This window comes from Orbicella faveolata, unplaced genomic scaffold (assembly GCF_042242905.1).
Source record: "Orbicella faveolata isolate gen_17 unplaced genomic scaffold, um_ofav_v1 contig_14, whole genome shotgun sequence".
Classification (NCBI taxonomy): domain Eukaryota; kingdom Metazoa; phylum Cnidaria; class Anthozoa; order Scleractinia; family Merulinidae; genus Orbicella; species Orbicella faveolata.
This window is the reverse complement of record NW_028301541.1, coordinates 22,215,001-22,227,078: the sequence shown is the minus strand read 5'-3', so window position 1 is coordinate 22,227,078 and position 12,078 is coordinate 22,215,001. Positions and strand designations below refer to the sequence as shown.

Below are 12,078 nucleotides of genomic sequence, written 5' to 3'. Positions count from 1 at the left end.
TTCGTATCGTTACATTTACCTTTCACTCTCCCAGCCGCCTCTCCATGTAGTTGGTAATGTATATATATGTGTGAGGCTGAGGATAAAAACTACAATTTTCTAAGTTCAAAACTTTTCAAGAGAGATAACTAGGTTCGAGTAGAAACATTTCCATGCTAATGACGCAGCCTTACAGAGATGCGAGACTCCATCTGATTGGCTGTTACCTGCGCGGGAAAATTCAAAACCAAGAAACAGCCAATCACAGACGCTACACGGAAGTTTAAGCACCAGTCACTCTAACTAGGCTAAGTTAAAAATTATCATCGAGGCATGGTAGCAGCTTTTATAATACAATTTGATGTTTTTGGCGGAAAAGAGAGTTAGCTAAGAATGTTCACAACCATTGGACATCTGACAAAAATATCCAGTGTGCCTCTTGTCATTGGTGTAGAATTTTTCCATTTTCTGTCTGGCATTTTTTTTTGGGGGGGGGGGGGGGCAAATGTGAGCTCAGTTAAAGTTAAATGCCAAATTTCTCTTGAGCGGATAAAACTATTGAGCTCGTAAAGATGGTCACTAATGTTGTTTTTTTAGCAATTTTAGTATTTCACAAGTTACTCTATAATTGACATATTTTTAAGCTTTCTCAGTCTTTGGCGAGAATTTTTGCCTGACGACTGAATACCAAATTATTTTAAGGTAAGAACTCATTTTCTTGAACGCATAACAATTAATTTTTTCTAAATTGTGTTGATTGCAGATTGTTTGCAGGACGTTTTTTAATTAGTTCTTAATTAGTTCTTCATGTCACTCCGAGACAGATCCGAACCTGAAGGGTTTTTTTTTTAATCTGAAGCTAAGGTTACTGAGCAAATGATTTCCAGATGGTGGGAATATAACCAGAGTTATCTTCAAGTGCGCATGCGTGCGCTATCCCAGGTTTGGAGAATAATTAACGTAAAGTGCAGCGAGGAAGGGCATTTCTCCCCACCCCCCACCCCCTTCTGACTGCGCGCACTTGAGAGACGTGTTACTCGGCCCGAAGACTTCCAAATGTTTTATAACGGGCATAGAAGCACGGACGTCTCTTGCTTGAACGAAGACAGTGTACTATATTTTACCCGGCAAGTAAATCATGACAACTACAAATAGGCCTTGTAACGAAGTTGAAATGAAATGCATTCAGGGTTCATTTTTAATCAGGATTTTTTTTTTTGAAATAACTCCAAAATAGGCGCTTTGCTATGGAAAGTTTGTAGAAGTAAGGTATAATTAGGCAAAAACGTTAAAGACCACTGTGAACATGTTTGTACAGACAATTATATATCAGGTGGTCGAAGCAAAAGAGAAACTTGTTTGTTTGGCTGTTTGAATAATTCCTGGAATAGTTATGAATTCAGGGATTACGTTTATGAAATTGAGAGCAAAGTTGTAAAGTATTAGAACAATTAATTGACAGGAGTATTTTGGTGCAAAATATTGCTTTTGAAGATCGATGGTCGAGTGTCCGATAAATCTTCAAATACGCAGAGATGGTTTATCGATCGATATAAACAGTCCTCTTCGCTAAAAGTTTAGACTCAGAGGCACAACTTAACCTTGCTGTGCAACGAATCAATTTTTTCTTAGCCGTTCCCGTAATTTTTTTAAAGTTTTAATAATCACTTTGAAAGAGGATTTTAAAAAGTATCGTTGACGCAACGAGGTCTTTCAAAGAACATCACCAAACTAACGATATTTAACTTTAACTTTAACTTAATTAAATTCGTTGCATAGTCACACGTAGGAAACCAAAGTGATAAAAGAATAAACTTATTCTAGTATATAATAATAAGCTGATCTAAAAATAAGTTTAGATACTTACATCCCCACCACTTCACTTGTACTTGGAAGATTATAAGAAAGAGATTTGTTATCATAAAAGTGTAGAAGCTTCCTTTTAAACTGATGTGTGAACTGAGTCCACACTTTATTTTTCCGTTAGTAGTTTTTTCCTAGAATCGATAGACGTATAATAAAACGAATATCTGGGGCCTCCTGATTTTAATCTGCCATCAAAAGCAACTCTAAAAAAGCCTGGTCATAGAAAGCAACTGGCTCTTTTTTTCTTTCTTTTTTTTTTTTGTTTTTTTGGCAGACTGATCGAGAGCATTTATTCTTAGATTGTATCACCGTTAGAGGAAAAAGAAATATAACTAATTCAAGGCTTGGTGATAAAATCATCGATGTCATTCGTTGCTAGGAAACGCCAACCAGACAGGTGCAATGGAAAAATAAAGACCCGGATGCAATAAGAAAATAACATCTTCGATTTACAAGCGGGGGAAATTCTGGTCATCTTTTCGTTAAATTTGCGGTTTAAGATCAGGAATTTCAAGCGAGCTTCATGCCGTAAATTACAGACTAAAAGGCAAAAATGTCACCTCTAGAGAGAAGAGACACGAGCAAGCTTGATGCCCTCGCTTCAAAGAAGGATATGCGAGATCGTGTTGTTTTGAATGTCGGGGGAAAACTCTTTGAGCCGTACATAAGTACGCTGAGAAATATACCAGATATTCCGCTCTCGAGGATCTTAGAGAACCGAAGCAAACTTGATTACGATCCAGAAACGGGGGAATATTTTTTCGATCGACATCCAGGCGTTTTCGCGCAGGTTTTGAACTATTTACAAACGGGCAAACTTCACTGTCCTCGAAACATTTGCGGTCCATTATTCGAGCAAGAGCTCGCTTACTGGGGCTTAGATGAGCAACAAATGGAATCATGTTGTTGGCCAAATTACACGAAACACAGGGACGCTCAAGAAAACTTGCAGGCCTTAGATTTTAGGCCAAAATATGAAAACTCGGCGGATGAGAGGCCTCGAGATCGGTTTTACAATCATCCCAATTCGTCGTGGTGGCAAAGAAACCAGCCGATTGTTTGGGAAATTCTGGATGATCCGTATTCGTCCTCGACGGCTAAGGTACCTTGTAATTCTATTGTGCTTACAGTTAGTGAATAAAGTAACTTGCTGACTTACGCATATTTGTTAAAACCGCGCGATGAAAGTCTTTTCTTCCAGCAAACCATGAAAAAACCGAAACAAAATTCATCTCAGAATTGTGCTGTTTGTTTAGCACAAGATATGCAAATTTCTATCAATATAAAACCACAAAGACGAATACAAGATAGAAACTTAGAATTTAAGCCATATGATGTTATGGCCTAGAATGTTAAAACTCTTGTCAACGTTCTTATTTTCTGATTTTACTGAAAAACCTTCAAAAACGCTGCTTTGTGTTGCTTTGCCCTGTTCCTCACCCTTCTGATGTGAATTAAAAAGTTATCTGTCTTGACCTATCAAAAATTATCTGAATCTCCTTTTAAGCTTCCGTAAATGAATTTGAATAATTCGGGAAGTTCTCTCTTTGACGGGATTATTGAATTACAAATTAAACGAATTTCAGTTGTAAAAAAACTCAGCTTTTTTCAACACCGTAGACTGCCGCTTCTAACCCCTGGGCTTATGCAACTTCGTAAGAGCTTTTAGACGGGCTTATAACCGGAGGAGCTTATATCCGAGGGGCTTATAACCGAAATAAAACATAATTTATTGATTTCGTATTTTATTTGAAACTACAGTAGGGCTTATATCGGGGGGGGGGGGGGGGGGCTTATAATCAGAACTGAATATTATGTTTACAAGTAGAGCGGCCTCTAACCGGGCGGGGGGAGGGGGGCTTATAAGAGGGAGGGATTATAAGCGGCAGTTTACAGTAACAGATAATAATAGTTTGTTTTTTTGTTTTGTTTGTTTGTTTTTGTTTTTGTTTTTGTTTTGTTTTTGTTTTGTTTTTTTCAATATTTTCAACCTCTCCGCATGCAACTTGTTTTAAACTTTATTTTACTAGGTATTTGCCTGGGTCTCTCTGGGGTTCATAGTCACCTCCATCTTCACTATTTGCCTGTGGACCGTCGAATACTTCAAGGGAGTCAGAGAAGTGCCCGTCACGCGCAATGTTACACACGGAGCTAACAACTATAGTAAGTACAGCGGTAAAATGGTACCCTAAAAATTGACCGGGGACATCAACAGGGAGGAAAGATGTTCTCTGTACTTAATAAGTTTGGAAAACTACATGTACATCGCAATTAAAGGAGCTCAGTCACGGGATTTTAAGTTATTTTGAAACCATGAAAATAGTCGTTTACTAAGATAGAAAAACACCAAAGAGATAATCATAAACCATAAAGGAACAAGGATAGTCAAGGATGAAGAAGATTAACACGGATTGCAAACGACAAACTTGAAAAACGTTTAGGCTAAGGTTTTTCCAGATGCGCAAGCCGTAGCGTAGTTCCTTTAAGTGACGAGTATAGCCCGTTAAAAGTCCCCTTACGGCTTTACTTGGTCCACCATCTGCCATTCTTTTTTGCGCGGGATTTAGGTTATGTTTCAATTTGCAAAACAAACAAACAACAACAACATCTATTAGTTGTGGACTAAATTAAGCTCACTTCTCACTGGCCTATATGTGCTAATGTTCTGATCAAATTTCTTCAAATTCTATTACTGGCCTTTTTTGTGATGTGGGCATATTGTTGAAAAATCCGAAACAGACCAATCATAACCAAGCGAGAGTTTTAAGGGTGCTGGCATCAAAATTGCAGCGTGTTTTAGATTTCATCACTTCGGTCCTGTAGTGACGATTTTCACTCGCCGAATATATTCAGCATTTTGTTGCCTGTAAGATCAATAATAACAAAGTTTCTTTGAAACAATCCTCAGCAACGAAAACGACAACGGAGCTTGAGGGCTCCCGGACCCCGATGGACGCGCTGACGATCATAGACTCGGTGTGTACAGGTTGGTTCACTTTGGAATTCCTGTTGCGCTTGGTTTTCTGTCCCAGTAAGTTCCAATTTGCCAAGAAGCTGCAAAACTGGATTGACCTGCTGGTAATAATCCCACTATACCTGCTTCTCGTGTTCGAGCGCACAACACTGATTGAAGTCCTGAACACAACGCGGGTGGTGCGCATCTTCAGGTTCTTCAAGCTCTTGTACGACCTCCAGATTCTCGGCAAGACAGTCAAGGCTAGCCGTCATCAACTGGGCCTTCTCCTCCTCATTCTCCTCATTCCTGTCATCATCTTTTCCAGCCTCACTTTGTACGCCGAGAAGAGCTGGGGCACGGCTAAATCCAAATCGTTGTTCCACAGCCTGCCTAATGCTGCCTGGTGGGGTGTCATCACCATGACAACGGTAGGATACGGTGACATTGTGCCGGAATCATTTGCAGGCAAGGTCATTGGTGGTATCGCTTCCATTTGCGGCATTATCATCCTCTCTACGTCCGCCTCCGTGATTGGCAGTACCTTTTCCCTATACTACAACCTCGCGCAAGCGCAACTGAAGATTCCCAGGAAGCAACGAAACTTTGAAGTTGACTGCCAGAGCTTGCCAACTGTGTTGGCCTGCAGAACCAGTCAAACTGATTCTATGGTGATTTCCAACAACTCAGACAGTGGCTACCAGCGTTCACCTAATCGCCTTCAGATCTGTGATCGAAACAGCTTTGTGTTTGATTCTAAAGCCATTCCGTCACCCAGGTCTCCATGTGTGTGTCAAGTCTCCCAGGACCCTCCGATACCTTTGAAGCAAGTTTCGTCACCGCGTCCATCTTTACCCCTGACGAGGAAGGCGAGTATCAGACGGGATAGCATCCTTGTATGAGGAGATGAAATGTTCGTTGCAGAATTAAGTAGGACACGGAGATATCCGAAACTTAGCAAAGAAAGACAACAGCTGCGGTCGTCGAGAAATCACGGTACAATTTAGATAAGAGGCAAACCCGTGTACAGTACTAAGAAATAACGATGCCATTTGATGGTAAACATGGTAAACAACGAATTCTTATCCTGATATTTTAAGATTAAAATAAAGGTATGAAATTTAGTAAGGATAATCAACATTTGCTCACGTCATACAGATTGATATATGGACAGAATGTTCATGTATCATTAGCGACAGTTTTCACATCAAAAGCTGTAAAAAGTGTTTATACGATTGTACACGGAATAGTAAGCAAAACTATACAAGTCGAAAGTACATTAGAAGCTACTTTCCGAGTGTGTAAATATTATAGAAACATGGTGTTTAACTGACTCAGATAATTAATTAAAGGATGATAATAAAAATCATATCAGTATACTTGGTGCGACTAGAGACACTAACACGTATTCCCGTACAGCAGGTCGGGGTTACTGGCTTTGCAGTGGCGAATCCAGACCTTAAACTAAGGTGGATGTGGCGGTTTTGTTTTGCGTGCCCTGCCGGCTTATCTTCCTTCTGTGATTTTTTCGTTTTTCTCCCAAAATAAGGCGGGATCGGGCCCCCCCGGGCCTCTCCCCTAGATCCGCCACTGCTTTGTTCCCGCTTGAAATGAGAAATACAAAATACAAAATACGTCAGTGTCACTAAAATCTTCTCAGCCGCTGATAAATTGAAATTAAATCGGTTTACGAATTCAGTATTCCTTGGTCGTCGTAAATTCGTTATACAGATAAACGAGTTTACAACTTGACACGGCTGTTAAAAAAGAAAATTCTTACCAGGAGTGGGGTTCGAACCCACGCGGACAACACGTCCATTGGATCTTAAGTCCAACGCCTTAACCACTCGGCCATCCTGGTAATGGATGGGTTCACAACCGAAAACGAAAGAGATATCAAAATGCCGATTCATATATCAGTAATAAATTCGCTTGAACAAAGATTAAACAAAAAAAAACACGTGTTACACTGAAGTAACTCGAGCCTTGCGAAACTTGTTATTGATTTTCAACACCAGTTTCCAGTTTTACAAATCAAGAGTTCAGAAATCAAAAGTTCAATTTAGTTCGATTGTCCAGTCATTTTGTGTGAGTTCGATTTGATTACCGAACTCAATCGAACTCAATTCGTGGATTGAGTTCGATTTAGTGCGATTGAGTTCGATTGAAATACAATTCAATTGGGTTTCGATTGGCTATGCCGGGTATTCAAAAACACGCAACTTTTTAGTTATCACCTAGCCTGGAAAGTGTCGGAGATTAAGTAAAATTTGAATCTACATGAGCTATTAAAAACAAGCACACAGATTATATCAAATGTGACCAGGATGGCCGAGTGGTTAAGGCGTTGGACTTAAGTTCCAATGGACGTGTTGTCCGCGTGGGTTCGAACCCCACTCCTGGTATTTTTTTTGCCAAAGACATCAAAATACTGCTGAAGCCGTGACCTTAGGGATTCATCGTTACCCATAAAACGGGCCAAACATTTTACAGTTAGGCGTAAAAATTGGAAACTTTTTACAGTTAACCGTAAAAATATTACCCATAAAAACATTTCAGCTACGAAAGTGAAAGTCTCGGCAAGATTTCTTGTTATTTCAGACGTTTTTGTGTCTTGCCATTTGGCTTGTAAGCCATATTAGTCTACAATTCTTATAGTACCTTTCTCCGTCTCAGAATGGTCTTAGGACCTTAAATATGTTTTACAGTAATCAGAATAAATTTTCAGATTGCATCCTGATTGACTGATTAGATGCCGTGGAGAATGAGAGATTGTTTGGACTTAGTAATTATCAACAATCTCTTACCATCTGGTAATATTGCTATTGATCCAGACACTAACAGCGCAGCCATCGTTGTCCCCTCTTTAATTAGGTATTGCCAGTAAACATCCAAGGACACTGCTTCTTTCACTTTTTCCTCCGCGGCTCTTTCAATCCCTTTGTCATCTGATCGATGGAACAACTCAGTATTCTGACTTTCTGACGAAGCACTTGGAAAGTTTCTCATGATGTTCGTCGCTTTGCCTTGCATCTGTGATCAACTTTGAGGAGAAGGTGTCGTTATTGCTGAGTTGAGAATACGTCCCTTCGCTTATAATTGCCCCATTGTCGAATACCAAAATGTGATCCGCAGTCTCCAGTTGTTGCACCTGATGAGTAACTGGGATTCGAAGTCTATCAGCCAGTATTCCGCTGAAACAGTTTTGAAAAATTTGTTGGCCAACTTTGGAATCAACGGCATTCAGTATATCATCCAAGAGAAAGATATCATCATCTGCATTCACTGAACGAGCTAAGCTGACCCAAGCTTGTTGACCACCACTTGGGCTTATTCCAGGCTCTCCAATCTGGGTAAGGTCTCCTTTGGGAAACATTTTTAAGTCCGCTTTCAACGCACAGGCGTCTAGAATGTTTTCGTACTTTTTTGTTTCCAATGGCTGGCCAAACAAAATATTGTCCCGTAGAGTCCCCGAACAGACCCAGACTAACTGAGGAACAATGATTAGCTCTCCTTTAGTCTCGATAGTTCCTTCATCAATGTGGAGGTCACTGATGATGGAGTGAAAAATGCAAGATTTGCCACAACCAACGCGCGGGGCCTATAATTCCAATAATGTTTCGGCTGAGCTGAAAACTTTGCTCATCTTTGACCAGACTAGCTGATATGTCATGCAAAGCAATCTTAGGGAATCTTTCTTTTTCTGGAACCTTATCTGATGCCCTAAAACCTAGTGGCAATGGCACACTGACATACCACTGGACAATTATCATCGTCCATTTGCGCATCGATGTTACCTTCTAGAAGGAAACGGGAAATGTTTTTCCATTGAGCTAATTGAATATGACAAGAGGAAGTTTGTCTTGACAAACAAATTTGTAGCTGTGCTATTCAAAACTCCGAACAGAGCTATGGTTGTGAACGCCTTTTGAGGTGTAAGCTGCTGACCAGTTAGGACTAAACAAGACACGGCTGTTAGAGTTGTAAGGACTGGGTACGAAATGATGAAGAAATCAACAGCAGACTGAAGAGAAGCCAGTTTTCACACACTTTGAAGTTCTTTCCTGAAAAAAGAAAAAGAAAATAGGTTTCATTATGCCGTACAGTTAATAGTTGGAGACACCGTGGCCTAGCGTTGGCCTGACGACCTAGCTTTCAAGAAGTCCCTGTTGGAGCCCGGGCCAGGATATTGTGGAGTGTTTTGGGATAAAAAACAACTCGTTTTACTTTCACAGTGCCTCTTATCACCTAGGTGTATAAATGGATACCAGAGAATTTTATGGTTGGGGTACCCCTGAGATATACAAGCACCCCACTGAAGGAAATTAGACGTAGAAATACTGCAAGTTGCTTCACCCTTCTTCTTAACCGTATAGGACACCTGTTTCTATACACACTTTACCATTGTAACCGTTAACAGAACAATTAATCTTTGGTACTCATACCGGTGAAAGCATACATGACGCTGATGTGGAGTTGTACTGGTCCTGCTTTTTTCTTGCATCAGTGAAGCATAAGGATATCAATGAGTGACAAAATTATTTATTCGGCAAAGTGACGCAAGGTTCAGAAACTCGCTCTTGCTCAACGAAAGCTTAAAACACCATCACATGTGCAGCAAGAAAAAAATAGCTATAAAAGAACTGCGACCTTCAATCCAGCGTTTCGTATAGAGTATCATCCTGAATAAATGGCTAATAAATAGCTATTAATATTGTTATGTGTGGTAGCCTCGGTACTAGGGTGCACGTTAGCCTCGTTATGATGTATATATAAGGAAGAATGACTTTCAAAATAAACGGTTATTTTGTTCTTGTGGTACGTTGCTGTCTACTTGTTGAAACATGGTGTCAGAAGTGGGATACGAACCCACGCCTCCATTCGGAGACCAGAAAACGCTGATTCTGAAATCGCTGCGTCGAGACCTGTGATGCGTCGCCTTCATTATGCTCATTCCGGTGTTGTCAGCAGCCTGTCGCGAGCATGAGAATGCATTTACTGGCCGGGCATGAGTAGTAAGATCCAACAGTTCATTGAGACGTGTGATGTTTGCAGATCCTACGACAAGAGACAGCCTAAAGAGATCTTGATCTCAAACGAAGTCCCGGATAGACCCTGGGCCAAAGTTGGAATTGACCTGTTCAGTAACAGGAGTCGTAACTACCTTATCTGTATGGATTACTACTCCTCGTTTTGGGAGCTTGATCTTCTTTAGAACACACGGTCAGCGACAGTGATCCGGAAGTTGAAGGCCCAATTCGCTAGGCACGGTATTCCAGAAACGTGCGTGTCAGACAACGGCTCACATTTCAGATGAATTTCAGGAGTTCAGTCGTCATTGGAGTTTCGCTCACGTGACAAGCTACTCGACATACCCTCAGAGTAACGGGAAAGTTGAGGCAGCCGTCAAGTCAGCAAAGACAGTTATGAAGAAATCTAGAAAGGCCAAGACAGATCGTTATCTTGCACTGCTCCAATACAGGAACACGCCTAGTCAAGGAATGGACAGCAGCCCAGTGGTACGACTCATGAGCAGACGAACCAGAACCCAGGTCCCTACCTTGTCGCGGCTCTCCAAACCAGTCGTTGATCATAATATAATGTCCACGACAAGCTGCTAACTAACAAAGAACGTCAAGCGATTAATTACAACAAGGGAGCCAAAGATCTTACAGAGCGTAAAAGTGGAGATACGGTTTTTTTAATTTCCCCTCGAAGTCTAACTAGCGAGACCGTCAAAGCGAGGGTGGACAAATCTGTGGGAACTCGGTCGTACGAGGTGGTTACTGAAGATGGTGCCAGATATCGACGGAACCGTCGTCATTTAAGGAAGACAAGAGAGTCTTACAACAGAAGCACATTGACGCGTAATTTAAACCTGACAGAACGCTTCATCCAGCAGGGCGCAAGTCAAAAAGCGTCGCCATCCAAGCAGGCAGAAAGGGCTGCTGTGGCTCCTGGGGTGTCTGAGCAACAAGGGGCGTGCCGTGACCCCGTCACTCTCCAGGGACAGTCTGAGTCAAGTGGCCAACCAATTGCAGTGTCTGAGCACCTAAAGACGACACTCTCAGGGCGAGTTGTAAAGCGGCCTCAGCACTTGAAGGACTTCCATACGGAGACTTAGTGGGAGCAAGCCTGAAACAGAGAACTCAGATTAACAATTCGAGACACGTTATGTGGTCTGTTACTGGAACAGTCTTTTTTTTTGTCTGTTTATTATTTTTTATTATTTGTTTTTTAGAAGGAAAAGGATGTTATGTATGGTAACGTAGGTAGCCTCGGTACTAAGGTGCACGTTAGCCTCGTTATGATGTATATATAAGGAAGAATGACTTTGAAAATAAACGGTTATTTTGTTCTTGTGGTACGTTGCTGTCTACTTGTTGAAACAAATATTAGCGTTAATAAAGATCAGCAATTCTAATGACTGTTTATTTACTTGTAGTGTTAGGATGTTCACTCGGCTCATGTGCAAATATCCTCTTGGCCCATCCCACAGAGGCACAAGTTTTTAAGAGGCTGAGGTCAACCGGAAGTTCGGTTTTCTTTCTTTGGGCACGTATTGTGGACTTTTCGTAAATGTCACGTTGTAAATGCGTTCAAAACGCCTGCGCTTTTAAGCTTGAAAGATCTTATGGATCTAATGGCTGCGTAGGAGGGTAAACCCTAACAAAATGCTGACCCTATAAACTTACTTTATTATCTTACGATGAAAAGATTTTCTGACATTTTCTGATATTAATTAAAAGCTAGGTACAACATGTATAGGTTGAAGAAGTCCTTAATGACTTCCAATCCTATGAGAAATGTACACCAAAAATGTACGTTGCAAAAAGAGGTTTAAAAAGTTGCAGGGATGGTATCGGAGGGTGGAGAGATTAATTATTTATGACGTACACAGAATCATCTAATATTGACCTCGGAGACTGGTATATCTGCAGAGAAAATGAAATTCTTGATAACCTTCGATTAGGTCAGGGCTATTAGGTCAGCAGTATTTTAATACGTTTTAAAAAACAAAAGACCAGGAGTGGGGTTCGAACCCACGCGGACAACAAGTCCATTGGAACTTAAGTCCAACGCCTTAACCACTCGGCCATCCTGGTCACGTTCCATGTAATCTCCGTGTTTGTTTTTAATAGCTCATGTAAATTAAAATTTTAGTTAATCTCCGACACTTTTCAGGCTATGTGGTAGTGGTTTTAAATATAACCAGACCCAGATTGTGAAGCTGCTGGTGCAATTTCAGCTTTTTGAAAAACTCACTCGTGCAAATTAAT

At 40.8% G+C, this 12,078-nt stretch overlaps 1 protein-coding gene and 3 non-coding genes across 4 annotated transcripts; 2 read left to right on the top strand and 2 right to left on the bottom strand.

Moving 5' to 3' along the window:
* Positions 1-2,055: 2,055 nt before the first annotated feature.
* Positions 2,056-6,167, top strand: LOC110062264 (potassium voltage-gated channel protein Shaw-like). Its single transcript, XM_020769139.2, has 3 exons — positions 2,056-2,947; positions 3,876-4,008; positions 4,754-6,167. The coding sequence occupies exons 1-3, from the start codon at positions 2,399-2,401 to the stop codon at positions 5,698-5,700; spliced, it is 1,629 nt and encodes a 542-aa protein (XP_020624798.1). The 5' UTR covers positions 2,056-2,398; the 3' UTR covers positions 5,701-6,167.
* A 408-nt stretch (positions 6,168-6,575) lies between these two features.
* On the bottom strand, positions 6,576-6,659 carry Trnal-uaa (transfer RNA leucine (anticodon UAA)). The gene has a single exon. It is a non-coding gene; the product is annotated as a tRNA-Leu (tRNA).
* Positions 6,660-7,119: 460 nt separating this feature from the next.
* On the top strand, positions 7,120-7,203 carry Trnal-uaa (transfer RNA leucine (anticodon UAA)). Its single transcript has one exon. It is a non-coding gene; the product is annotated as a tRNA-Leu (tRNA).
* A 4,617-nt stretch (positions 7,204-11,820) lies between these two features.
* Positions 11,821-11,904, bottom strand: Trnal-uaa (transfer RNA leucine (anticodon UAA)). Its single transcript has one exon. It is a non-coding gene; the product is annotated as a tRNA-Leu (tRNA).
* Between the last annotated feature and the right edge of the window lie 174 nt (positions 11,905-12,078).

Excerpts from the sequence above, each read along its gene's own strand:
- LOC110062264 (XM_020769139.2), top strand. The coding sequence starts at position 2,399 with ATGTCACCTCTAGAGAGAAGAGACACGAGCAAGCTTGATGCCCTCGCT. Across the intron at positions 2,948-3,875 it reads ATTCGTCCTCGACGGCTAAG|GTATTTGCCTGGGTCTCTCT; the intron begins GTACCTTGTAAT and ends TTATTTTACTAG. Across the intron at positions 4,009-4,753 it reads ACACGGAGCTAACAACTATA|CAACGAAAACGACAACGGAG; the intron begins GTAAGTACAGCG and ends AACAATCCTCAG.